Source organism: Phlebotomus argentipes, unplaced genomic scaffold (genome assembly GCF_947086385.1).
Source record: "Phlebotomus argentipes unplaced genomic scaffold, Phlebotomus argentipes genome assembly contig_17, whole genome shotgun sequence".
Taxonomy (NCBI): domain Eukaryota; kingdom Metazoa; phylum Arthropoda; class Insecta; order Diptera; family Psychodidae; genus Phlebotomus; species Phlebotomus argentipes.
In genome coordinates this window covers 1,319,816-1,347,626 of record NW_026776166.1, presented here as the reverse complement: position 1 = coordinate 1,347,626, position 27,811 = coordinate 1,319,816, and the positions used below count along the sequence as shown (strand labels likewise).

At 45.9% G+C, this 27,811-nt stretch overlaps 3 protein-coding genes across 3 annotated transcripts in view; all 3 read right to left on the bottom strand.

Annotated features, from left to right (window-relative positions):
- Positions 1-29: 29 nt before the first annotated feature.
- On the bottom strand, positions 30-13,996 carry LOC132256789 (titin-like; the record flags this gene model as incomplete). Its single annotated transcript, XM_059753336.1, is given in 9 exon segments — positions 30-798; positions 876-1,115; positions 1,329-1,917; positions 2,605-4,125; positions 4,195-10,907; positions 11,102-11,248; positions 11,308-11,827; positions 11,891-12,449; positions 13,925-13,996. Coding segments are annotated over 8 exon segments (11,015 nt in total), but the record flags the coding sequence as incomplete, so codon positions are not given.
- A 4,670-nt stretch (positions 13,997-18,666) lies between these two features.
- On the bottom strand, positions 18,667-19,443 carry LOC132256747 (transmembrane protein 208). Its single transcript, XM_059753278.1, has 4 exons — positions 19,414-19,443; positions 19,190-19,348; positions 18,988-19,124; positions 18,667-18,930 (listed from the first exon to the last, which is right to left on the bottom strand). The coding sequence occupies exons 1-4, from the start codon at positions 19,417-19,419 to the stop codon at positions 18,711-18,713; spliced, it is 522 nt and encodes a 173-aa protein (XP_059609261.1). The 5' UTR covers positions 19,420-19,443; the 3' UTR covers positions 18,667-18,710.
- A 241-nt stretch (positions 19,444-19,684) lies between these two features.
- LOC132256744 (cell adhesion molecule Dscam2) overlaps positions 19,685-27,811 on the bottom strand; it is a 55,756-nt gene continuing 47,629 nt past the window's right edge. The window contains exons 14-24 of the mRNA XM_059753276.1: positions 25,809-25,928; positions 25,551-25,724; positions 24,664-25,486; positions 24,217-24,608; positions 23,861-24,157; positions 22,618-23,613; positions 22,428-22,553; positions 22,127-22,356; positions 21,873-21,996; positions 21,697-21,788; positions 19,685-21,061 (exon numbers count right to left, since the gene is read on the bottom strand). Of these exons, the coding sequence (XP_059609259.1) occupies positions 20,795-21,061; positions 21,697-21,788; positions 21,873-21,996; positions 22,127-22,356; positions 22,428-22,553; positions 22,618-23,613; positions 23,861-24,157; positions 24,217-24,608; positions 24,664-25,486; positions 25,551-25,724; positions 25,809-25,928 (3,641 nt within the window). The 3' untranslated portion in view covers positions 19,685-20,794. The remainder of the gene's footprint in view (positions 21,062-21,696; positions 21,789-21,872; positions 21,997-22,126; positions 22,357-22,427; positions 22,554-22,617; positions 23,614-23,860; positions 24,158-24,216; positions 24,609-24,663; positions 25,487-25,550; positions 25,725-25,808; positions 25,929-27,811) is intronic.

Below are 27,811 nucleotides of genomic sequence, written 5' to 3'. Positions count from 1 at the left end.
TTCTGGGCTTTGAGTATAGCTTTCTCTGCCTTGGCGCCTTCTTCTGCAGTTGCGGCTTGAGCCTGTTCTCCTTCCTCGGATTTCTTCTGGGCTTTGAGTATAGCTTTCTCTGCCTTGGCGCCTTCTTCTGCAGTTGCGGCTTGAGCCTGTTCTCCTTCCTCGGATTTCTTCTGGGCTTTGAGTATAGCTTTCTCTGCCTTGGCGCCTTCTTCTGCAGTTGCGGCTTGAGCCTGTTCTCCTTCCTCGGATTTCTTCTGGGCTTTGAGTATAGCTTTCTCTGCCTTGGCGCCTTCTTCTGCAGTTGCGGCTTGAGCCTGTTCTCCTTCCTCGGATTTCTTCTGGGCTTTGAGTATAGCTTTCTCTGCCTTGGCGCTTCTTCTGCAGTTGCGGCTTGAGCCTGTTCTCCTTCCTCGGATTTCTTCTGGGCTTTGAGTATAGCTTTCTCTGCCTTGGCGCCTTCTTCTGCAGTTGCGGCTTGAGCCTGTTCTCCTTCCTCGGATTTCTTCTGGGCTTTGAGTATAGCTTTCTCTGCCTTGGCGCCTTCTTCTGCAGTTGCGGCTTGAGCCTGTTCTCCTTCCTCGGATTTCTTCTGGGCTTTGAGTATAGCTTTCTCTGCCTTGGCGCCTTCTTCTGCAGTTGCGGCTTGAGCCTGTTCTCCTTCCTCGGATTTCTTCTGGGCTTTGAGTATAGCTTTCTCTGCCTTGGCGCCTTCTTCTGCAGTTGCGGCTTGAGCCTGTTCTCCTTCCTCGGATTTCTTCTGGGCTTTGAGTATAGCTTTCTCTGCCTTGGCGCCTTCTTCTGCAGTTGCGGCTTGAGCCTGTTCTCCTTCCTCGGATTTCTTCTGGGCTTGAGTATAGCTTTCTCTGCCTTGGCGCCTTCTTCTGCAGTTGCGGCTTGAGCCTGTTCTCCTTCCTCGGATTTCTTCTGGGCTTTGAGTATAGCTTTCTCTGCCTTGGCGCCTTCTTCTGCAGTTGCGGCTTGAGCCTGTTCTCCTTCCTCGGATTTCTTCTGGGCTTTGAGTATAGCTTTCTCTGCCTTGGCGCCTTCTTCTGCAGTTGCGGCTTGAGCCTGTTCTCCTTCCTCAGTTTTGTTGTTATCAATTGTGATTTCTTTCACTAACCGATTGGTTTCGATTAAATTATCTTGTTCGCTCAATACAATTTTATTTAAAACGGTTTCTAATTCTGTTAGAGATTTTTGGAGGTTTTTCGATTTTTCTTGAGGCTCTTGATTTAAGGACTCTAGAGTCTTCTTTATCTCGTTTAAAGGAGAATGTATTTTGTGAATAATTTTGAGATCTTCTAATTCAAAAGACGACTCTTTCTTGCTGAACAGCTTCTCCTCTGATTCGTCGATCTTCTCTAATAATGTGCGCACTTCTTCTAAAAAGGGTTCCTTGCATTCTGCTTTCTGTTCCTGAACGTCGACAAGAAGGGAGTGAACCTTGTGGATGGGAATCAGGACTTTCTGCAATTCGCTGTCTTGCACTAGATCGCATTCAATTTTCGCGAGAGCCAAAGCAAGAGCTTTCATTGGATTCTCCAGTTGAGTGAGAGATTGCGAAACCTTTGAGCATTCGGGACGCTCTTCCATGAGCGCCTTCTGGACTTCCTCGATCGACTCTTTGAGCCTCTCCACGGGACTCATGATGATCTCAATGTTCTGGACATTGTTTCGCTGGATGTTCGCCAAGAGAGTCGCTTCGAAAAGGACAACGCAAGTCTGAGAATCCAGTATTTTGTCCCTCAGATTTGCGACTTCCGATTCCTGAAGAGATCCTTCCATTCCGATGGCTTTGAATGACTCCATTGAGCTCAACAGTTGATTCAGAGATGGTTCCAATTCAGACAAACACAGCTTCTGAACTGTGTCCAAGTTGGAAGTGTTGCAAATCCTCTCGACGGAATTCAAGCATTTCTTCAACGATTTTGAGTATTTCAGAGTAGGTTCTTCTGTTATGTTTAAACAGAATTTTTCGATATCTCTAATATCCTTTCTTAATAATAAAATTGCTGATAAAGTGTTATCCAAAATTTCTGCTTTACTTTCAACAGAGGTATTTTGGAATTCCTCATTCACTTTGCATGCTTTTATAATATAAATGCTCGATTCAAGATCTTCAAGCTTTTCCAATACTGCAGAAATATTTTGTTCTCCTTTTGAATCGTCAAGATAACTTTTCTGAATGTTTTGTAAACCATTTACATCATTCTGTATTGTGTTCAAAGTTTCCTGCAGTAAATTGAATGGATCAATATTTTTGGTCATTTGAAGGTTGTCTATTGCACTTGAGAATTCATTCAAATGACTATAAAAGTTTTGTGGGAAATAAAGATCTGATTTTCGGTGAAATACTTTTTTCAGAGACTCTAAAATGGCTTTAGCTTGCAAAATGCTATCCGGTGTTTTCAACTCCAAAATCATCTTAAGTTCTTCAATATCAATTCCCCGAATGCAATTAAGGAAATAGGAAATATTTTTGAAATCAGTAAGAATATTCCCCGAACATTCCGCTTTTTGTACATTTTCGATTGATTGAGGCAGTTTTTGAAGGATAGCAATATTTTCAATGGTAGTTTCAGTGCAAATCTGTTCTAATTTTACACATTCGCTTAATTCAGCCATGATTTCGAAAAGCCCTTGGATTGAATTGGCAATCAACTTCATATTTTCATTCTTCAACTTATCAGCAATATTAGTAAAATCTTCAAGAGAAGCTTCATTCCTGATGTTTACCACACAATTTGTGAATTCTTCAATCATTTCTGCATTCGTTTTCGTAAGAGTTTTGCCCATTGATTCGGAAGGAATCTCTTGATCGACAATGAAATGCTCCACAACGCTCACGCAGTTCTTTAGTTCTTCGAGAGGCTGAGCGATCGTGAGAACTTGAGGACTGACCCGATCTTCGGAGATCGATTCACAGGCTTCGCTCAGCATTTCCTGCTGAACTGTGGCGATGCTTTGCTCGAGACGCTGCAGCGGAATGGCCAGATTCTGGAGATCCGAGACGGACTCAGCCTGGGATTCCCGGCCGATCACTTCGTGCGCCGTCTGCATCTTGATGGTGGCCAGGCACTTCTCCACGTCCTCGATGGGTTTGGCCAGAGCCTGCACGAAAGACGGCGTCTTCTCGGAGAACGACTGAGCTTCCTCGAGAACGCATTGCTGTCGCACGGAGGCCAAATTGTGCTCCAGATCCGTGAGAAGCTGCTGTGCGAAGACTTTCCTGTCCTCGGTGCTGAGCGTCGGGATCTCGTCTGAGATCTCAGACGAGATTCCGGGCTCCTGCACAATGGCCGCGTCTTCCCGGATGCCCTGCACGTCTTCGGCGATTGTGCGCAGAGCCGAGATGTCGTCCAGCGTGGAGAGATCCTCACTGGGCTCCACGACGTTGGCCAGGATGGCGGCCACGCAGTCCCGCAGCTCGTTGATGGGCTTCGCGATGGTGAGAGAGTCCAGGGAAGTCACAGTTCCTGTCTGCTCCATCACGAGCGGCTCCTGTCTCAGGGTCGCGATGCAGTTCTGCAGCTCTTGCAGCGGATGAGCCACAGTCTTCAGGAGGCTGAGGTTGTCCTGGGTGGACATGGACTCCACAGGCTCCACGACTTCCTCGCTCGCGACCGTCTGGAGATGCCGCACGACTTCCTGCATCGGAGTGGCGAGTTTCTGGAGGGCGGCGAAGTTTTCACTGGCCATTTCCTGCGTGGATTCCATCACGAGGATGTCCTTTATCTCGCCGATGCACCTCTGCACTTGCGCCAGAGGAGTCACGAGCGATTCCTTGAGCGAAGCTTCCTTCGTGCTGTCAATGAGAACGTTCTCCTGAATCCCAGCCACGCGGCATTGAAGTTCTTCGAGGAGTTGGATCGTCTCTTTCCGGCTGATTTCCTGAAGAGATTCCATTGTGCTGACTTCTTGAATGCTCACAGATGAGATTCCATTGACTTCTTCATGTAGAAGATCAAATGAAGCTGATTTGTCAGAAAAGATATCTGATTCTTGTTCCTCACTAGTCATCTGTGAGACTTCTGCCATGGAAACATCTTCAATTGTGGCCTCCAGAGACTTGTCGCCTTCTTTTGATGTAAATCTTCCGAGGGTGAATGTCTTAGCTTGCTCAACCTAAAAAGAGAATGTTTGAAAAAAATAATCAAAAACCTGTACTTTCACTCTAATTGTGCTTTTGAATACCTTTTCTTCCTGAATCAGCTCAACTGTTGAAAATCTTCTTTCCGGTGCAGATTCCGTTGTTATTTCATGAATTGCTATTGGTAATGCTTCAGCGCCTTCCGCGGCTTCTTTCTGTATGTCCTTTTCTGTGTCCTGTTGCTTTGAAACCAAGTGAACATCAACTTTTTCACACTCTTCAACATCGACGGACACATCAAATTTAACGATTGTCTCAGAGTCGCCAATTGATGTGTCGCCTCCAATTCTGAGGGTTGGGGATCTACTGTCATCTACAGGCTCCACGTCCATCGGCTCAGTAGTAGTACTTGCGCAGGTATCTCCTGTAGGTTGGCCTGCAACATCGTTTTTTTTAGCAGCGTCAACGCCATGCTGAGCATCGGATTTTATCTGTTCAATGATCTCTGCGGTGTTTTGATTGATAATCTTCGCATCGACCAACGTCTCGTGAATCTCCGAGCCGAGAGAATTGATTCTGGCCAGAAGATATTTCAGAGAATCCATCTCGATGGGAGTCAATTCGCGCTCGGCGGATTGTCTGATCAGTTCCTTTGCTTGAGCTTTCAGCCTTTCCGGATCATCAGTCTTAGTGTCGGTGCATTGCGCTCTGTCACCTCCTAAACTAATTTCCTCTTGCTCTTTGACATTGAGGCCTTGGTCTATTTCTGCCGCTGCCAAATGTGCGTTCGATACTGAAATGGCATCTAATTTTATCACGTTTTCATTCTTCTGAATCTCTGCCAGATTCGTGGATGTCGCGTCACTGCTCTCGTGAGCTTCAACCTGACCAAGAATCATCTCCAATTCTTTTACTGGCTCTGATAATTTCAAAAGTGTCTTCCTTGATTCTTGGGAAATATTTAACAGACCACTTGAGGCGTCTGAAAGGACTTTTTTCATCTCATTCAAAGGAGAATCAATTTTGTGGATTTGCTTCAAATCATCTGAACTCAATTTAATTAGTTGTTTCGTTAAAAGCCTCTCTTCTGACTCATCAATCTTCCCTAATAATGTGCGCACTTCTTCTAAAAAGGGTTCCTTGCATTCTCCTTTCTGTTCCTGAACGTCGACAAGAAGGGAGTGAACCTTGTGGATGGGAATCAGGACTTTCTGCAATTCGCTGTCTTGCACTAGATCGCATTCAATTTTCGCGAGAGCCAAAGCAAGAGCTTTCATTGGATTCTCCAGATGAGTGAGAGATTGCGAAACCTTTGAGCATTCGGGACGCTCTTCCATGAGCGCCTTCTGGACTTCCTCGATCGACTCTTTGAGCCTCTCCACGGGACTCATGATGATCTCAATGTTCTGGACATTGTTTCGCTGGATGTTCGCCAAGAGAGTTGCTTCGAAAAGGACAACGCAAGTCTGAGAATCCAGCATTTTGTCCCTCAGATTTGCGACTTCCGATTCCTGAAGAGATCCTTCCATTCCGATGGCTTTGAATGACTCCATTGAGCTCAACAGTTGATTCAGAGATGGTTCCAATTCAGACAAACACAGCTTCTGAACTGTGTCCAAGTTGGAAGTGTTGCAAATCCTCTCGACGGAATTCAAGCATTTCTTCAACGATTTTGTGCTCTGTTCAGGAAACACTTCTTTCGCAAAGTGAATTCTGATAAGATCTTTCTTAACAGGTACAATGGAAGTTAATATTTTGTCTATGGATTCCAATTCCAATGATTGTCTTCCTTTTTGTGCCTTTTCCATTGCAGATTTGGTAACATGTAATTCCGATTCCAGTTCTTCAGCTCTTTCAATAAAATCAACAATTTTGGCATTGCTAGATTTACTTTCTTCCACAATAAGAGCTTTTTCTTGGGTGATATCAGAACAAAGTTCTTTAATTCTCGACAAAGGCATTTTTATAGCAGCAAATTCCTGTGTTTCTATGCCTTTTAGTAAGGATTCTGATGAGTTAAGGAGATTCTCTAGGTGAACATCAAACTTCTGGAGAATATTCGGTTCTTTTTCACCCTTGAGAATGCCTTTAAGAGATTCCATCAGAGATTTTGAGAGCTGAGAATCTTCAGTTGTCTTCTGTTCAAGGATTTTCTCCAACTCCTTTACATTTATCTTTTCTACGCAAGTTATTAAATTCGAGATATTCTTTGCATTGGACGAAATTTCATCAGAAGCTTTAGATGAAGGACAAAGTTGTTGAATGTGCTGCACAGATTCAATCACTTTTGAGGAAACTTTTTCATGCTCAGAGCTTTGGACAAACTCTGTCAGTGATTTGAAGAGTTCTTGCATCGAATGGGCAATTTTCTTAACCTCGCGGTTTTTCGTTGAATCCTCAATTCTATTCAAATCTTCATTCTTCACGTTTGCCACACAATTTGTGAATTCTTTAATCATTTCTGCATTCGTTTTCGTAAGAGTTTTGCCCATTGATTCGGAAGGAATCTCTTGATCGACAATGAAATGCTCCACAACGCTCACGCAGTTCTTTAGTTCTTCGAGAGGCTGAGCGATCGTGAGAACTTGAGGACTGACCCGATCTTCGGAGATCGATTCACAGGCTTCGCTCAGCATTTCCTGCTGAACTGTGGCGATGCTTTGCTCGAGACGCTGCAGCGGAATGGCCAGATTCTGGAGATCCGAGACGGACTCAGCCTGGGATTCCCGGCCGATCACTTCGTGCGCCGTCTGCATCTTGATGGTGGCCAGGCACTTCTCCACGTCCTCGATGGGTTTGGCCAGAGCCTGCACGAAAGACGGCGTCTTCTCGGAGAACGACTGAGCTTCCTCGAGAACGCATTGCTGTCGCACGGAGGCCAAATTGTGCTCCAGATCCGTGAGAAGCTGCTGTGCGAAGACTTTCCTGTCCTCGGTGCTGAGCGTCGGGATCTCGTCTGAGATCTCAGACGAGATTCCGGGCTCCTGCACAATGGCCGCGTCTTCCCGGATGCCCTGCACGTCTTCGGCGATTGTGCGCAGAGCCGAGATGTCGTCCAGCGTGGAGAGATCCTCACTGGGCTCCACGACGTTGGCCAGGATGGCGGCCACGCAGTCCCGCAGCTCGTTGATGGGCTTCGCGATGGTGAGAGAGTCCAGGGAAGTCACAGTTCCTGTCTGCTCCATCACGAGCGGCTCCTGTCTCAGGGTCGCGATGCAGTTCTGCAGCTCTTGCAGCGGATGAGCCACAGTCTTCAGGAGGCTGAGGTTGTCCTGGGTGGACATGGACTCCACAGGCTCCACGACTTCCTCGCTCGCGACCGTCTGGAGATGCCGCACGACTTCCTGCATCGGAGTGGCGAGTTTCTGGAGGGCGGCGAAGTTTTCACTGGCCATTTCCTGCGTGGATTCCATCACGAGGATGTCCTTTATCTCGCCGATGCACCTCTGCACTTGCGCCAGAGGAGTCACGAGCGATTCCTTGAGCGAAGCTTCCTTCGTGCTGTCAATGAGAACGTTCTCCTGAATCCCAGCCACGCGGCATTGAAGTTCTTCGAGGAGTTGGATCGTCTCTTTCCGGCTGATTTCCTGAAGAGATTCCATTGTGCTGACTTCTTGAATGCTCACAGATGAGATTTCGTGAATTTCCTCTTTTTTGAGCTTTAGGGAATTTACCTTTTCTCTCTCAGAAAGCTTGATTTCGTTTAATTCAATGGTTTTCTTCACTGACTTTATTGTTTTCTTCACTGTGGAGAGAGCTTTCACACTCGGATGATTTGGAGGATGATTCGTGAGGATTAGAATGTCTTCACACACTCTTATCTTCTCCTCAAGAAGCAATATTGGCTCTATGAGATCCTCTAGTGATCCATTTGTCGATTTGACTTCAATATGTCTCAGCGCATAATTGATTTCGTCCATGGGCTTCTTCAAATTCTCAAGAATGGTCATTCTATATTTGTCCACAGGAGCATCGACAACACTCTCGAGGATCTCAGACATTCCTCTTTTCAAGTTGAGCAGAGAGGATCTAGAAGCATCTTCAAATTTCCCATTGAGAGACATAATATTCTTCTCAAAGTTGAGAATCGACTGCGCCAGAGACTGAATGAGTTTCTGAGCATCGACATTCTCAACTGGTGATTCCCTCTTAAGTTCTCCTGACTCGATATCTTGGCCTATTCTCGCCAATCCCGTCTGGATCTCCTGCAATGGCGGAACCATTGACTCTAAAATACTCACACTCACCATTCCTGCGTGAGTGTTCGAAACAGATTGCTCGCCCAGGATTTCCAGTCCCTTCTGGAGTTCATACATTGGCGGCGTGACGATATCCAGAATCGCCATGTTGACTTTCTGCTGCAAGTCTTCAGTCACGACTCCTGCCACAGCCAGTTTCTCAATCTCAGCCATTTCCCGCCTCAGTTCTTCAATGGGTTCTGTGAGTTTCTCAAGGATTCTCTCATGAACCCTCGTGTAGAGTTGCTCCTCATTCTCTTCAAGCGACAAGTCATGCTCAATACTCTCCAGGGCGAACTGAATCTTCACCACAGGACGACAGATTCTCTTCAGCGACTCTGCTTCCTGTGGCAGCTCAGCACTTGAGACACTCTCAAACGGTGGCACAAAGTCAGGCTCCTCCTGCATCCTAGCAATGGACTCTGTGATGTGCTGTGCAGCTTCGAGGGCAGTGGCTTCCTGAAGAAGTGTCTGGGACTTGATTGTGTCTTGGGTCATTTGGATGCCTGTCTTCATGTCGTTGACCAGCAAATTCACCTCATTAGCCAGAGTTCTGTTGCTCAATTCACTCGTGATTCTGACAAAGTGATCCAGGACAGTCACAAGCTGCGGACCACTGCTGTCCACAATGCAAACACACGTTCTCTGGACCAAAGTCTTGCCTTGCTCGTCCATCTCGACACACTTCTCGATCAGATTGAGGCCTTCTTGGAGGCCCTTCAGCTGCGGCAAGACGATCTGCGTCACCTGGTCAAGAGTACAGTCTCCAGAGTATCCCTTGAGCACCTCTAAAGTGTTCCTGATGGGATTGATGATGTTCTTGATCACTCCCAGGCTGCTGTCTGCAGAAGCGGCGGACATCATAAGTCCTGATTGCATCACAACTTCTTCATCAATCACAGATAAGTGATTTTCAATGATTGTTAAAGACTTCACAAGTGGCTTTAGCAGTTCAAATCTCTTCTTTGAGTCCTTCCGCACAATCTTCAGTCCATCTCCCTCCTCTCCTGAGATATCTCTCAGTCCTGCATCATTCCTGGACATAGATGTTTCATCGCTGCTCGAGGATTTGTGCTTCCTGGGCTTTTTCGTCGGCACTTCCTCTTCAGCATCTTCGAGTTTCTGCTTCTCTGAGCTCTTGGCGCTGGCGAAGGTCGGGAAATCCGTTTCTGTGTCTTCTGGCGATGCCTCATGAGAGGGTTTGGAGTGAGAGAAGCTGAAGTACTCTTCAGCAGATTCAGACTTCCTTCTCTTGGGCTTTGTGGGCTCCAGTTGTAATTCCTGTTCCATTTGCTGCATCTTCTGCTGGACAAACTCCTCAGTCATTCTATCCCTGTGCGACGACTCCTCTTCCACCCTCGATCGTGAGGTTGAGTGTGAAAGAGCACCATTGACAGAGCTCATCTCTTCCACGTCAGCTTCTGTGCGCAAGTCCTCCTCAGTGGCGGAAAAGTATTCGGGACTCACGTCGATCACGACAGCTTCCATCAAGAGATTTCCAGAAGTGGAAGTTTCCTTGACAAAGCGCAGTGGCGGCAATTCAACGACATTCTGCTCTGTCACGTGCTCAGATATCTGATCAGCGTACATCTCCACGATCTTGAGCGCCTCTTCCTCCGTGAGATCGGGCGTCTCGTACAAGGAAACGGACACTTCCTTGCCATCGAAGGAGAAAGATACGTCTGCTTTCTCGTCGATCGTGATATCAGGAGGAGTTTCGTACATTTGTGATGTTCTCTCCTCGTGAATCGTCGACAGGGAGATATTCCTCTGGAGGTCTGGCGGCTGAGGAAGAGCTGGATTCTTGCTTGGGTCATCATAGCCCAGCAGAGATGCTGAACTCGCCACAACTCCCATGCAATTCCTCGCCTCACAAGTGTACGTGCCGAGGCAACAAGTGCCGTCCTGGCCGGAAATGATCCTGTGAATGTCTCCCGGCTTCAATTCAACGCCATCCTTGTACCACTTGAGCACAGGCTGAGGAACTCCGATCACTTTGCACTCGAGATTCACAGCGCCTTCGTCGGTCAGAACGGCGCGAAGGCATTCCAAGAATCGTGGCTTCTTGTAGTGTCGCGGAATTTGCAACTTCAGGAAGCAAGAAGTCACGCTCTGTCCGAAATCATTGGTGGCGACGCACTTCCACTCGGCCTGATCAAGGAATTCCACTTGTTTGATGTTTAGATGGCAAACGCCAACGGCTTCTCGCAAGATCACATACCTAAGAAGAGAAGGACATTAGAGATAGTCATGATTTCTATCACCGTTTCTTATTTACTTCTCTGTCGAATCCACGGGAAGATCGTCTCTGAACCAGGATAGCGTGGGTTCTGGAGTAGCGCAAACGGAAACCGTGAAGCGAAACTCTTCGTTAATGCGCGCCTCTTGACTCTTCAGACCCTGCGTGAATCGGGGCGGTTGGTTCTTCTCTGTGAACATCAGCAGTTCCTCGTCATTTAGCTGGCTCTGGATGTCTTCAACAGTCAATACGGCAGTGCTGCTCATCTCGCCCATGCAATTGCTCGCCACGCAGCAATATGTGCCCAAGGAATTGGCGCCAGTCAGTTGATAAACGTCGCCTGGAAGTGCAAAAGATCGACACTGTGATAACATGTCTCTGGCAGGAAATCCTTGCATAACAAGCGCCGAATTGTTTATGCTTGTAGAAGTAATTTGGCACATCTTCGAGACAAATGAAAAAGCTGTGCGCGCCAGAAAAAGTGTGGCATCTTGCCAGACATTTTTCGCAAAATATTACTCAATGAATTCCAACCTGGCTTCAGCTCCTGCCCATCCTTGAACCACTTGAGCACTGGCGTCGGGAATCCAACGACTTTGCACTCGAAAGACACTAATCCCTCCTCCGTGAGCACCGCCTTGAGAGTCTCCATGAAGCGCGGCTTTCGGTAGTTCCGGGGAACTGCAAGAGAGCCAGACATTAGCCAGATGACTCGAATTGATCAGTGACAGAAGACTCACTGTCCATATCAACAGTGGCTGAGGAGATTCCCACGCATCCATCGTTGCTGGTCACCACGCACTTCCACTCGCCTGCATCGCAGCTCTCGGAAGGCTTCACCTCGATCATGTACGCTCCCAGGCCATCCTCAACCAGCCGGTATCTCTCGCTGCTCTCCACGCGTCCCTCCTTGTTGTACCACGTCACAGAGCGCGGCCACGGAGGCACCATGACTTGGCAAGAGAGTTTGATCTGATCGCCTATGCGCAGCTTCTGGCCTGTGAGTTCGGCCGTGAAGATAGGCGGCGGACCCGCGTGAGCCTGGTCCGCAGGACGCAGAGATCCTTCGCGGCTGCCTTTGCCCACGACGTGCACCTTCGAGGAGGAGTAAGAACGGCCCATGCAATTCACAGCCTCGCAAGTGTACGTGCCGAGAGACGTTGGATCGTCAGGATTGGCCGTGAGGGCGAAGACATCTCCCGCCTTAATCTCCTTGGAGTCCTTGAACCACCGCAGAACGGGCGTGGGAACTCCAACGACCTGCAAAAGGAGAGAAGATCGATTATCGTGTTAAGAGAGAGAGTTGATAAGGCATGTTCTTACCTTGCACTCTAAGGACACTGTTCCTTGCTCTGTCAAGACTGCACACAGTTCCTCGACAAATTCTGGGGACTTGTAGGCTTTTGGCACGAGGACATTGAGATGGCAGAGGCAGGAATTGCGTCCTCCGCGGTTCTCAGCCATGCACATCCACTGACCGCCATCATCGAGCGTCACCGGACCGATTTCCAGGCAATAGAACAATCCCTCGTTCACCGTTCGTATGCGATCTCCTTCGCAGATCCGCCTGTCGTTCCTGTACCACGTCACTTTCACATCGGTGGAGCTGCGAATCTCCACAAGAAGACGCGATCTTGTGCCGACTTTCACTGAAATATCACTGAGGCGCTTTACGAAGATCGGCGGATCTTCGCCCGAGGATCGATCCTCAACCACCAATTCCACATCTTTCTTCGCGATCTCGCCGTTCTTCGCGCGCGCGAAGAGTGTGTAGACTCCAGCGTCTTCGCGCTGGACATGCTCGATGGCCAACTGGACAGAATTCTTCGTCTCTGTCATGCGAATGCGACCGCCATCGCTCAACGCGAGATCGTCTCGCTTCCTGCAACGAGAAATTGGGAAGAGGATGCTAAATTTAACTCGAAATTGACTCATATCCCTAGAATATTTCTTGACTTTGTCCAGAAAACTTCAAGGCTTAGAGAGAGATCATTCAGTAGAATCGTCATCCGGAAGTTAATAGCTTTGCAACGGCAAAGAAAAATCTAAGACGCAGGCAGGATAGTGAAATAACGTGCTAAATGACATGAAAATCATAAAACATGTTCATAATAACATCATCAGAAGTGTCTTAAGAAATACATGAAGTTGTTAGAAACATTTCCTTCACGATTGTTTATCTTAAGAAGAAAAGGGAGAAAATCATCAAACAAGTCTCGTGTTGGGTGCTTTCTGGCATGAGCAAAATGCCATGGAAATCGTCTCTATTGCAGTAAATATTATCATTGTGATAAATGACATGGATTTTCCCCCGAAAGGACGTTAAAGAAAAGGAAGAAACTCAAGCGTTACGCAAGATTATAAGCATTGTAAGATTCTTGTGCACTTGAAATGCATTGTGCAACAATTCTAGAAACACCTTGAGAATTATGTAAACGAACAGAGCTTTTGCCTTGTGATGAATTTTTCCTCACTAATGAGGTAAAGACTGACTAAACAGCTGGTCAAGAAGTGCGTCTGTGAGCGTCTCGCAGACGTCGCTCGGATTGTAGGTGGATTGGCCAGCGTCCAAGTGCATTCGAAACTATTTTCACACTATAACAACATTCTTTTCTCGCGCGCAACACTTTGTTTTCCCAGACGAGATCGGCAGAGGAAGACGAAGCTGGACTTTTGGATAGAAATATTGAACTCGTGGAACTCGTGTGATGGTGTCTGCGAGGAAAATGCACACAGTTTCCGCATTGAGGCGTTGAGAAAACCACCAAGAAAACCCCATCAAAGCCCGAAAATATCTTATGGAGCGTCGTGATGCTGCGTGATGCCAAAACACATTAATAATATTGAATTAATTTTGTCACAATGTCGCTCGCGTGTCTGGCGGAGGGAAATCTACGAGCGAGGAGCGCCTTTTCACCGACGCACCCAATAAAATAATTAAATTCCACTGAGGAAAATTTATTATTATGTGAAATTGTGAAAGGAATTCTGCCACTTTAACCCACAATATTCTATGGTTAGCAATTGAACAAGAACCGAAAATACTCTGAATGTTTGCATTTGGCGTCTAAATTAATAATCCACCACACGCTCAAAGTTCAGTCAATTCGCTCATAGGCAAATGAGCTTTTTCCTCTCGATCGCATCGTTGCGTGAAAGAGATCTGAATTGCCCGCAATTTCATTGAATTTTACGACTCTGGGTATTTCGCTGGCTTTTAATATCACTTTATTCACATGAAAATTCCTCCATTTTCCCAGTCTTTCATCGCCCCACTGAGAAGAAAAACACACTCAGAGACATATTTTTTCTCTAGAGAGAGCTTTTATATTTGGCTAAAAATATATATGTATGAACCTCTTCCTGTAGATAGAAGATCCTGAGGAAATGGCTCCAGTTTGGCCATTTGTTCCATCACATTTGCAACAATTGCTCCCCATTTTTTTCTGCAGTCTTTTTCCAAAGCACTTTTCACTGCCTTTTCACACTCTTTCGCGAAATCAAAGAGAATCACATGCACTTGAAATTAAGTGGGCATTTTCACAAGAGTGACGTTTCATGGTTGAAAAACTGAAAAATTGGCAAATTTCAACGTCACGTTTATTTTTACTTATGCCACTTCACAACGATCAAAGACACTTTTCCCACTTTTTTGCACCCAAAAAAGAATCATTTAGCAAGAATTTTCTTGTATTAATTGTGATATTTTCCCCTATTTTCCAGAGGAATACAGAAAAACATCTGTAGAATTGATCGTGATCTTGCAAAAGGTTAATATCAGATTTCTTCTCATTCACAAACTGCTGTTTATCTAATTTGAGAGGATATTTTCTCGAGATTATATTGCAGAGATAATAAAATATATGAAGAAAATTCCACCTACGTGAAAGAGAAAAATATTTGCCAATGCAAATAAGATGGGAAAATAAGTTAACTCGACTGGGCATATAAATAAACATTTTATTTTGAGAAATCGCTTTTTCAAGTTCCTCTGTTCCGCTTTGAAAAGGCTGTTCTTGTGATCCACTGAAACACTTTTGCCCCACAGTCAATTGTGAAAATTCTCAATAGTAAATCGATCAATTGACATGGTTTTGTTCACACCATTTTCATCGTGAGATGCCAATTTGAGAGCAAAAGATCACACCTGATTTTCGGGAAAATATCACGGGAAATTGTGGCTGAAAAGTCTTCATGATCGCTTTCACTACCGTCACAATTACGACCAAAAGGTGGCGAAAAGAAGGGAAACCCCGCGCGCGATCAGCAACTTGTTTAGGGCTCGATCGTGCGAATCGTACTGAAGATCATGAGATTTTCTGACCCCCTGAAGTCGATCGGATCGCGACGGAAGGCACTTGTAACCTCCTTCGCGGGGTTTATTTTTAAATTCGTGGCAGGTCCGCTGAGATCGCGCGCACTGATCATTCCTGCGTGATGCGCAGATGTGAGAGAAGCGAAGCTCCGCAATCTCATTCTCTCACTTTCGTTACGTATGTTTTCGGGAGTCTTTTGCTGGTGATGACAACACTAATGTGTCGACGTTCAAGAGCTTTTTTTCTTTCTCTGAATCACCACCGGAACAGAATGAAATGATTTGTTTTCTGCGTGTCTTCAGACACGCAAATAGTTGTAAGATCATCGCTATTTAGCATTCCTGGGGCGAATGGTCAACAGATGGTGACAATCACGCGACTTACCATGCAAAACTGATGTCTTCGCGTGGCGTTTGCGCCTCCTGAAAGCCAATCCTGAGCACTCCTCGTCCGCCCACGCAACTCACGACTTTCTCCGCATTCTCGGTGAATTCCACGACGTCTTCGGGATTGAACTCGGCTCCAAGGAGTTTGTCTGCAAGCAGTTTTTTTTTCATGTGGGTCAACTTAATGAATTTATTTTTACGCCGACGAAATTGGGAGCAGAGTCACTGTCATTATCGTGAGATGAGTGTTGAGAGAAGTGACACGGAAAGCGAAAGATTTACTGGGAATTTTCGCGTCGTCGCGAGATCGATTTTCTCGCAATTCAGTTCACAAGATCACAATATGCGATCAAGATGTGGATTGATTTATTTTTGGATGGCATTCTGATATGAGAAATATACTGAATTTCGTACAAGCTTCAAAATGTATTTTCTCAAGAGAAGATCGGAAAGATTAATAAATAGAAAATTTGCGTCTTGCAACGTTTCATCATCATTTGCGGCTCTAAGATTGCTACAATTTCCGTAAGGAGTTTCCAGAAGTCTATTGAAATGTTTCAACAAAGCTTTTCAGCCTTTGCAGTGTCAAATATGAAAATAAAACTCCTGAAGCTTCTTGGCAGAATAAGAAAATGAACGGAATCTTATCCACACAGCGAAATTCTTTACGCCAATCTCATATTATCTAAATATTCATTCTTGATTGACAAATTATTCAATATTTGAAGCTGAATTGAGCTGAATCTATTCCGATGCTTTTGTTGGAAATCTCCCAAAAATATCAATCTTCTTGAACTGGAATTTCGACAACGGAAAGGAATGAGAAAACAACGAAACAGTCTATTAAGCAAACATTTCTGTGGCGTTGAATACAAATTGCAACATATTTCGACGATTTAGAGATCAGAGTTCTTTAACAGAATCAAATAATCTTTCATTATTTAGAGCTTTTAACTTCTTTATTTGTTTTCATCATCGATTAATTGAGAGATTTTAATCCAGATGATTTTAATTTGTCATCACTGTTGGACTCAAGGGGAAGATATTATGGTCGGAAGTGGTGTACAGCTTTTTGTGGAAGTGTTTGGGAATTGGAAGTGGTAAAATATTTAGAAAATTTGCATAGAAAAAGCTTCAGTTTTAACAAATTGAGACATTTTCTATATAATTTTACTTTGATTAAATAAATTTTATTGCTTTTCTAGGTTATGTGAATTTTTTAAAACAGATTTTGTTGATTTAATAAACCTCAAAGTCATCAAATTTGTGCTTAAGCTGGGATTATTTCTCTTTTTCCACACAATTGAGCTTTTTGATACGAAAAACACTTGATATTGATTCAGAAAAAGCTTTAAAGTTAATCATAACCTCAAAAAATCCAATTTCAGTCTAGAAGAATTGCTCTTTGTTTAGATATTTTTGCAGTTTTTGCTTTAAAGTGATAAATTAAATGTAATTATCTACTCATTTCCAGGAATGAAAAGATATAAATTAGTCCAAAAAAGGAGTTTTTAAGTCCAATTCTAACCTTAAAATTTTGCTCAGAATTTTTCAGAGCATTTTCTGAAGGCAAAACTTAGGTTAGATCGTGATAAAAGTTAGAATTGAGTATGAGAAGCAGTTGAACGGAGCTAAAAAGCGATGAGAAATGCCTTTAAAGATGTTCAGAAGTGTCTCTGAAGTGTTGAAGATTCTGCTGAGGAATTGTGGAAGTGTGAGGAAGTTGTGTACAGATTTGAGGCATATTATCTCCCCCTTGGTCGGACTAAATACGCTAAAACACTTCCTTATTCACCTGTCTTTAATGACACATCAAACCTAAAACCCAATAAAATTAAGCACTCATTTGGAGCGCGAAAGGATAATAAATCCGCAGTGATTTTCATTGAAAATCCACCACTTTTCTCGCATTGCGGAGCCTTTGAATGTCTGCAATGATGCAATGAATCCATTCCTGAATTTTAATTAGCTTGCCAGAGATAAATTCCGCCTAAACTGAGTGTGTTTTCACTGGTTGGCAATTAAGGCGTGAAGTGCAGTGCAGAGATCTCGCCAAATGGGCCACACAATTGGAAAAAGTTGGGAAATCCACGACGCAGGATTTCCTTCAAGCCTTTTTCCCCCGCTGAGCGATCGAGCGATGGATTTTGTCGCTGACTTTATAAACAGTCGTTATGCAATTACTCGCGCAATTTTGCGCGTGTGCGCACTTCTCTTTCGCTGTGTGTTTTCAAGTTAATTCCCGACTAATTATACGCGGTGTATTATTTTAATGTCCGCTATTTATAGCATTGTTCGGAAATTTTAAATCGCAGTAACTGAGGAAATGTGAATTAAAGTGGCGAAAAAGGGATTCTTTGATCTGGGAAAGAGAGAGAGAGAGATTTACCTGAATTGGGTTTTTCCGGGAACATGATGGATTTATCCTTGATCCTGGGACGATTAATATGATGGATTTGATAGTTTCACTTCCTCTCTTGCAACTCCTTTTCACTCTCACAATCCTGGCAATTTTGGGGTGATTTTCACACTTTCACCAACTCTTTTGCGCCGTGGAAAAATCTCTGGGAGAGAATTTTATTTTTTGCACATTTTCACACACACACCGGGAAATTTTCTGCGATGAGCGAAAATTTTCACAGGCAATTTCTCACGATCTCACAACACTTTCACTTCTCACTCGCTATTTGCACGCATTCCGCGAGGATTTGTGGCCAATTTAAGGGCAGGATTCTTCACCCTGGCAGGACTTTTTTCCCCCACCTTTTCCGGGGAAGAATTTTCACAGCACATTCACACGGACCGAGATCTGGAACCCGATTGAACGAGAATATCCCAACGAGAGCTGGTGGAGATCGAAAATAGCGCCGCCGAGATGGCACGGACGCGATCGGGTCTAAATTTAATTTGAAATTCATTTTTTGGATACACGCCGTCTCGCTTGCACACTCGTGGGACAACCCGCGGCGGGCATTCGCCGACCCGGGGTTTCCCTCTGCCTCACCTTCGTCACGTTGTGCATGCAATTTGTCCCGCAGACGCTCGGAATGACTGTCGCGCTCCTCGAGATCTCAAGGAAAGCGCGTGCTTGTGGCGCTAATCTAATCAAATTCGCCAGTTAACCCTTCGCTGCGCGCGAGTGTTTTGCCAAGCAGCAAATGAGGAAGTAAAATTTTCAGTAAATAAGTAACTTTGTAATTTAAATAGGAATTCACATTGTTCAAATACAATTATTTGAGGAAATTGAAAGACTAATAAAATCATAATTTTCTCGTATTTATTCAAACAACCGAATTTTCTTACCATCTGGAATGCTGTTAAAGACTCTAGAAAAGAGTCGGAGATAGTCCCTCGAGGAGGTCTTCTTAAAACATCGATTCACAACAAGTCTTTTGCATTTATTAACAATTTTACTTACAGAATACCCAGGATTTGAAGACTTCATTGGCGCATTCTCTTCATCCGCTTTTCCATCTTCTTCTGCTTCTTCTCGTCCATCTCGGGCTCCTGATTCTTCTGCTCCATCCACGGCTTGATCACGGAGCCCCAGAGCAGCCAGAAGGCGCGCACGGGCACGAGAAGGAGCAACAGCCAGAAGTAGTTGCTGATCAGCGCCAGCAATTGCGTCCCGGACGTGAGAATGATGAGATCTTTCACGTGTCTGCAAGAGAGGCGGCGGTCAGCCGGGGCATTGGCAAGGTGGCCTGGTGATTCTTACTCTGATAAGCCGCCTTCCATGTTCAAATCCGTGCCGCTGTCGATAAGACTCCCGGACTCTGAGTATTGCGTGCGCGCCATGAAGCTCATGAATTGGTAGCTGCCAAAGTGCAGAGCGCCGGCGATTATCGTCATGGTCTGCAAGATAGGAGGGAGATTAGTGTGTGAGCTCTTGGCGGATGGATTTTCCGCAGATGTCGTACAATCGTGAGTCCCGTGAAGGCGTCCGTGAGGAGCAGCATAACCCCAAGGAAAGCTGTTTGGGCAATCAGTGCCATATTGCGGTAGAACTTGAGTGTGGCCGCATTTTCCTCCACAATCTGCTTCGCCCCCTTCGTGGCCTGCTTTCCCTTCTGCGGTGGCTGCGGAAAAATGCGGAAAACCCCATTATTTCACACAAAAACCAATGATAAACACACAAACTCACTGCCATGTCACTGTGAGGTTGGAAGTTTAGAGAGCGAGGCGTTGAAGAGTTTCCCCCCTTAGCGGCTTTAACGGGTTTCTTGGAAACAGTTCTGAGAACAGTCTTTGAAAATCAAACGCCAACGGATGAAAACACGTGCGCGTTTGAAGAATCAAAATTAAATATTTATTTTTACAACAATTCTTCCATCATACAATGTACAGTGAGATTGAATTCGGTAACATATCCATTGTAAATATTTTGCTATGTTTAAATGTTACATGTATTCCACTTATTTCGGGCAGTATTGGTTTTTTTTTGTAATTTGTGGATCGATGGGGTAATTAATTTATAATATTGTTTCATCTATTTTTAACATCCTTCTGAATCGTTTCTCTCGCTCTATTCTTCCTCTCGATTATCACACAATCGAGGAGAAATAATTGTGATTATTACTTGACGAAATGAGTGCAATGTGAAAATTGCACATCATTCGATGTGTTTTTTCTCTGTGAAATTGCTCTATTTTGAAAATTTCTATTTACTCTATAAATTCCTGATGACATGGAGAAACGGCTCAAGATTATCCTTTTATCGGCTCTATTTTATGCACAATGACTCTCTCACTTGTATTTGAATATCTACACTTTCTTTCGTCCTAATAAACTGAAAAACTAGCGGAAATTTGATCTCCTTCTATAACTGATACAAGTAATGAAAAAGTCAGTCTTGAAATATATATATAAGTTACTTTTCCTTTTAAAGTTCTCAATATAGTGATTCATATTTTCTCACATCGTCATTAAAATATCTTCAAGATAAAATTGTCTCATTTTAATCCGACTTAAAAAACGTTGTCGTCAAAATTTTCTTTGGGACGTGTTTCACAATAACTCTCTATTAATATCATTTGCAAAAATGAAGAAGATGAAAACTGTGGTGTTAGATTTCATTTATTGAGGGGATGAACTTCACTATTTATACTTCCTTTGATTCTCTTTTTTTTTGTCAATTCATTCCTAACGAATTAGAAAATTTTACAATTTAACAAAGTTTTGTATAAAAATTACTCTACTAATATAAATATCTTCTTCATAATACGCGCCACTTTGTTTTCTTTTATACAAACTATTTTGGCTAAACTTTCAATATTTCATCCGTTTTTTTCCACCTCATTTTTTGGTTTTCTTTTCAATCATTTTTCTTCAATTTCTTTTGATTATAAAAATCTCGCATGTTCCTTTTGATTCTCCTATTCCATCAGCACTCAAATGACTCAAATTTGATAATGTGTGTGTGTGTGTTTTTCATCTGCAAGTATCTTGGGAAAACTGTCTTTGGCACAACTGTCGAAGACGCCGCACTAGAAGCGCGGGCCTCTTCGCCGAGTGCTCCCCTGTGGTTAAACGGCGATGGAGTAGTCAGACGGGTGTCCGGGAACCTGGCCGGAGTTGGTGGGCGCCGGCCGGGACCACAGCGAGGATCGCATGCCCAGCTTCAGCTTCTTCAGCGTGTCGATGTCGCACTCGGCCTCGGACAACTCAGGCCGATCCGGAGTGCTGCCCTCGATGGGCACCTGGTGGAAGGAGGCGCCGCCTGGGGTGGAATCTGCCAGCTGCAGCGGCAGCAGGGATCGCATCGTGCCCCTGCTTCGGCGAGCGAGGGTGAGAAAAGCGGTGGAGATTAGTCGGAAGCCAGCCAGAGTTGCCATGGCAAGAAGAAGAGAAAGCAATAATAATGGCGATTGTAGTGAAAAAGGCAGGCAAGAGCTCTGAGTCCCATACGGTTTTCTGCAATCCCACAGATTGAGTCTGAGAATTGTAGCCAAAATTTGGCGCGACCATCAAAACCCGCAATTGTAGCGAATAAATAGTTGTCTCCAGATGGCGCCCCAGTGCCTGATTCTTTCTCAAATGCTTCAGTGAAGCATTTGAGCTTAAGGACTCAACACTGTGGACTTGCCTTGGCGCCGCGCAGGACTCAGAGCGAGTTGAGATAGATCTAACGCTACCTAGGTCCAAGCAACACTATGGATGGCCTACGGAGGGGCGCGCAGGTGGCGACGGGGCCTCAACACGAGGGCGAGAGGCGCGCGGCGCTCCTGTGGTTGGGGGTGCGAAATTGGTGATGGGAGGACGGCATGCGGGTTGGTGGTGTCTTTGATGCAACAATGCAACTACTACGTGGAGCAGGGGAGGTCGCTACAACAACGGGCGCTAATTGAGTGGGTGACGTGCTATTCGTGAGTGCGGGTGATGGTGGCTTGTGTCGTGGTGTGGTGTTTGTCGTATAGAGATGATGGTACCTGGATCGCCCACGCCTCGGCAAGGACTTCTGCTCCGACATCGGCGACAGATCCGACGAGGTGCTGGACTGAGTCCCATGATAGATGAGACCTGCACGAAACTCTATTGAGTGCACACACATTTCCTTTAGTCTCGATCGAGGGTTGCTTGGAAGGTACAGCCAATGGTACTTACTATGCTTCATCTTCGCCTCCAGGTGGTTTGAAGACTCTGTCCTGCTCGATGTCAATTGGTCCTGGTCGGAGTCTGACTCCTCACTCTCCAGCTCTGTCTTCCTCGAGTGTCGGCGGCGGTTTTTCTGGCTCTGGAAGAAACACAAGAATTCCCATTCAGGCTCAACTCTGCACAGCTCTTCAAATAAACACAGAGATCATGACACACGAGAAAAAGGTTGCTAATTTGGAAAAGAGAGAGAAGAGTTTCAGTACAGCCAATTGAGGAGCGGGGCGCACAACATTGTAATACGGCGATTTGTTATGCAGTTGTCGCAGTACCGCGGCTGGGGGCGGCGGCGAGGCGCATCCCTCGGTCATGGCGCGCTCGTGGTACATGAAGGAGTGCAGGAGCGTGTTGGCCGGACCCGCGTGGTGGGGCTGCGCCAGGGTGCTCGCTTCTGAAAGTTGAAATGTCGCATATGGTGATATATCTTCGGAAGTTTCTGCAAGAAGTTGCCAATGGCCAAGTGTGAGTGATGGCGAATGAGCGCAGTGATGACGACACAGCGCATACCTGGTATCTTGTCCCCGCCCGGACCCTGCAGCGCCACCTTGTGAATCGTGGCGTAGTACCGCTCGCGCTGGGCTTCGGCGTTGTGCTGGTTCTCGAGAGCCTCCTTCCGGGCGCGACTGTTCTGACCTGCAGGAAGATTCGAGGCTTGCAAATGAGGAATGTGAAGAAATTCTCACGCCCAGAGACTTACGGAATTTGTAGCAAAGAACGGACAGCGCCATTGTGCAGATGATCCCTGAGGCAGTGACGATGATTGGAATGATGAACTTCATGTCGCTGTAGAACGTGATGGTGCGATGTCCTCGCTGCACCAGATCCGGCGGCGGCGGATCGCCGTCCTTCGTGAGGGTGACAAAGTTGAGGTCCGCGTCCGCGGAGCCTGCCACATTGTGCGCCTCCATCTTCAGCTGGTACAGTGTCGATGGCGTGAGACCCGTAATTGTGAATTTTCGTTGTGGCTTCAGAGCGTTGGACACCAGAATCCACTTGTTGTCATCGGAGTCCGACAGGGATCGGTATTGCAGGACAAAGTACTGGATGGGACAGCCGTTGTCGGGCCAGGAGTGCAGCCGCAGGAGAACCGACGTGGAGTTCGGCGCCAAGAGGGCGGAATGCGCGGGCACTCCCGGCAGTTGACCCTGAGTTCGTACGTGAAGCGTTGTGCTGGCCGGCGATATGCCGATCTTGTTGGCGGCGGTCAGATAGATTTGATATGTCGTGCCGCAGAGCAGACCCTTGAGCTCGTGACTCGAGGCGTGGCGTGAGAGCGGCAATTCTTCCAAATTCCCGTGAGAACGCTTGTAGTGCAGCATGTATTCCGTGATGGGAGCATTGCCCGCGACGCCACTCTTCCAGTGCATCAGAATGCTGCTGGAAGTGGCGCTCGTGACGTAGAGAACCGGAGAAGCGGGCGGAACTTGCACCAGGAGATTGTAAGTCAGTCGATCCGTTCCCACGCCATTGTCCACTTGGCAACTGTAGTTGCCAGAGTCTTGCATCTGCAGATTCGCGAGGGAGAGCTCTCCAGAGTCAAGGATCTGGACATTGTTGAAGCCACTCTGTCTGAGGGACAAATCGCCTTTGAACCACTCCCGACGAGGCTGGCCAACGGCCTGACACGAGAGCTGTGCTGATGAACGCCACGCTCGGACAACAGGTCCTCCGAAGGAGATTATCCTTGCAGGAACTGGAAAAAAGCATATAGTATATAGTGAGGAAGAAATTATCAGCAATTTAATCACATTTCAAGCCGAATAGGCTTCATAGGATCAATTAACATGCATTTATCTCTCTTTTCCAGATGATTAATTCTCAACAACTTTATCTGTAAGCTTTCCGAGACATCATAATCTTCATGAAACTCAAATACTGCATAAGCAATTCAGCCATGAATGCATCGAATGTTCTATTAATGAATCCCCTTAGAGACTTACCCCTGTTGGAGGTGATTTGAGACGCCACCCTTGAGCTCTTCCCCTCGCCAACGCGCGTCGATGCAGTCACCCAGAATTGGTACTCGACGTGCGCCTGCAGGCCCTTCGCCTCGTAGCTCAGCTGCTGAGACGGCAAGTTCCTCTTCTCATTGTTAATCTCCTCGCGGCCATTCACCACCCTCGTGTACAGATTGTACTTGGTAATGACCCCGTTTGGCTCATTGGGCGGCAGCCACGACACAAACAGCGATTGCGGCGAACTCACAACGACTTTGATGTCCGCCGGCGCTTCCGGGGCTGCAATTACAGAGAGCGCAGTGAGTACTGCAGTTCGGCAATTTGTCAGCGCAACTCACCATCCTCCTCGGTCTGGCAGAAGCTTGGGCTCGAGAGCACGCCGTCGCCCATTCTGGTGTGCGCCAGCACTTGCACGCTGTAGTTCGTGTACTTCCGCAGACCCGTCAGGACTGTGGTTTGAGCTGTGGTCTTGCGTGTTTCGATGTCTTCATTGGTCCCTGCAAAGTCATCGAGGACAGGCTCGAAGACGAGCTTGTAGCCCTGGAGGAGGCCGTTCGTGTGATGCGCCGGCGGAGGTTGCCAGGAAATCTGCAGACTCTGCGACGTGAGAGCGGCGCAACGGACATCCTCAGGCGGCATGCTGGGCACATCCTCCAGGGTTTGTGCGCTTGTAGGTTCAGACAGTGGGCCTGGCCCCACTTGGTTGAAGGCCTGGACGACGATAGTATACCTGAAAGGAGCGAGGAAGTTAAAGGCTGTTTCATTCGAACTCTGAGCAAGTTTACCTGTTGTATTTGGACAAATTGTTGAGCAGTAGTTCTCCAGATCCGTCCTCTCCATCTCCGGAGACCGACGTGAAGTTGTAGGCTGTGGATGTGGACAGAGAGGACTTGTAGCCAATGTTGTATCCCTGAATTTCTCCGTTGCGAAGCTCCGGCAGCGGCGGAGTCCAGGTGACCAGAATCTCCGTGGACGAGAGCGGCCGAGCGGAGAGATTGAGAGCAGGTCCTGCTGGTCTCTGCGGCTCTGTCTTGACTATCAACTCCTGGCTGGGACTGCTCCTTCCGGCATTTCCCTCCGCGATCACCCTGAACGCATACCTTGTGGCCGGCTTCAGGTTCTCTATGAGCGCCGCGAACTGCGGCGGATCCGCCAGTTCCATTGACTGCCACTGTCGATCGATCTCGCGGTACTCCACGATGTACTTCGTCACCTCTCCGGCGTCGTTGCTGCGAGGCTGCCACTTGAGATTAACCGATCTGCTGGACACCATCAATGCTTCCAGCGCGGCTGGCGCCTGTGGCGGTTCCTGGACTTGCAGCTGCACCAGTTGCTGATCTCTGCCGTAGAGATTGCTGGCCTGACAGAAGTACGGACCACTATCGCTGCTGTCCACATTGGTGATCTGAGCCTCTGCGGAAATGCCTTCTGGAGTGGCGTCTTGCTTCACAGCCACACGATAGTTTGTCGAGGGATTCAGTTCGTGCTTTCCAGCTCGCAGCCAAACCACATTGATTGGCTTGTCACCGTTCACTTCGCACTGGAGCACTGCTGTGTCGCCCTTCTTCACGGTCACCATTCGACTCGGAGCGGAGAAATAGGGGGAGGCTTGAGGGCGGGAGGAAGGATGAAGTCAAAGAAGAACGATTGCAAGTGACACGGACAAACTTACAGTTCACTTTCAGCTGAATGACTTTCCCGATGCCAGTGCCGATGCCATTGTGGGCTTGGCACAAGTAGAAGCCCTCTCGGTCCTCCTTCACGTGCTGCAGCAGAAGTGAGCCGTTGGCGAGGAGTTTGGTGTAGGGACGCTCCCTGACTTCCTCGTAATCGCCCGACTTGCTCCCTTTGAGAGCACAGCGCAAGAGTTGTAATTGAAAAGTCCCACTCTCTGGGTGTGGATTTAAGGGATTTATCTCAACGTCCTTACCTGTCGCCTTCTTCCATATGACCACGGGTGTGGGCACTCCTTGTGCCTGACAGTGGATTGTGATGTGACGATTCCGCTCCACACTCACGTCCGCCGGCTCTACAATCCATCGCGGTGGCACTAATTGGCGGGAGGAGATGAGAAAGAAAAGCTCAGTAAAGCTCTCGCGAATTGTGAAGTGCTGCAAAAGAACACATCGAAAATCCCCTACTTTTCCCCGTGTAATCATGTCTGGACGAAGAGCGTGGCTGTTGATGACCCACATTGAGAAATCTATGTGTCTTTGTGGAGGTGTTTTCAAAATGGAGGATTTATTTGGCCAAGCATAGCAATTGTTCTTTTTTTTTCTTAGCAATGTGCAAAAAGCTGGGAGAATTTCATTTCCAAAATGGATCAAATCATAATCTGCGGTGGATTATATGGACCAATTCTCATGAAAACACTTTTTTTGCAGTTCGCCCGAGAGGCTGAATTCAATTAAATTCCGGGATAATGTGTTATGCAGTCGGGAAATTTAATGGATTTATAGCTATAAAGTGAAATATAATTGATTTAATATTGTTATGAAATGATTATGAATGTGTATTGCGTTTTTTAAAATCACACTGAATGGACACAATTACATCATAAATACTCTGATAAGTTATTATTCAAGTGTGCTTTAAAAGAATTATGTCATTTGTAGGAAGCAACGGAAATTGGTTGTTAAAAATTAGTAATTTTTTTGAGTATTTTCCAACTAAATGTGTGATGATCATAAAAATAAATATATTTCCATGAAAATTTTATCCACTTATTTCTTTGCAGTTTACAGTGTTTGGAAGAGCATAGCAAAATATCCAGCAAAAAGGCTGTTTATCTATGAGAAAACCACAAAATATTTCGCACATTGACGCACGCTGTGGTGCGCAAAGAAGCTTAAAAGCTCTCTCGTAAAGGCCTTTTGCAATGGAAATGAATAAATGGTAGATGATATAGACTGCACAACCACATTGTGGATGTACGAGGCCAAACTTCAATTTCGAATCACTGCTGAATTTAATTGAATTAATTGTTCAATGTGTCTCTGTGTGTCTCTGTGTCATGTAAATTGTGTTCTCGGTGTCAGAATATTCATTTCCTGCGTCAAGTTTAAAACATCGTGATCAACTCAAAAGAGAGAAGAAGAGAGAGAGAGACAGTGTTTCCTTGGAGGTTTTGAGGAGAGAAATGATAAATTTGTACTTGAAAAGAATAAAAGACAAATGGAGTGAAAGCAGAAGGTGTATTTGAGGGTGGAGAGTAAAGGTATTCATCATAAATATAAATATACTGGCAAGGGGGACTGCGAAAGCCGATATCTCATATCAATATCATGTCTGGATGACGGACTGGGGTCTAAAAACAGCTCTTTGAATATGGGGTTTATATATAAAGAGGGTTCTGGATGGCCAATAAATATTGCAGCGCAAATCATTTTGACTTTGGATGGTAGCTCAAATCGTTGGATTTTGATCATCAAAAGGGGATAATTAATCATAAGAAGCACCATATTTCTCCTTGCCACTCTTTCCAGCGAAACGTGCGCTCATGTTTAAGCTTAGGGGATGGACTTAAAGCTCTTTCTCTCAGGTGCACGTATTGCGGGAAAGCGCATTGAGAAATACTTGGAGGATTCGAGCAGAGGATCGGTTTTACTTTGGCATAAGATTGCTCCTTCTCAAGGGACAACAACTACTCCGGTTCTCTAGCACACACACACACAACAGTCCTACAAGAAAATGCTTCAAGAACTTACTACTTGAGGTAAACTGAAAGTCCTTCGGCGCAAGAAGCAGCCAAAACGCCAAACGAAAGATGTTACAAATGGGAAACTAAGGGTGAAATATCATTGCTCAATCAGCTAGAAACACCATGCGATCATCGTGCAACGTGCAGAGGTGGTGAATTGTGTGGGAAAACGGAAACTCAGGCTGTGAACCAAGGCGTAATTGGAAAACAAGGAGGTTCGGTGCAAACGATTA

What these genes read in the sequence shown, in the direction of transcription:
- LOC132256747 (XM_059753278.1), bottom strand. An exon ending in CCTTCACGGGACTCACGATT is followed by an intron (nt 19,125 to 19,189) that starts GTACGACATCTG and finishes CCTATCTTGCAG; the next exon opens with ACCATGACGATAATCGCCGG. An exon ending in ATGGAAGGCGGCTTATCAGA is followed by an intron (nt 18,931 to 18,987) that starts GTAAGAATCACC and finishes CCTCTCTTGCAG; the next exon opens with ACACGTGAAAGATCTCATCA.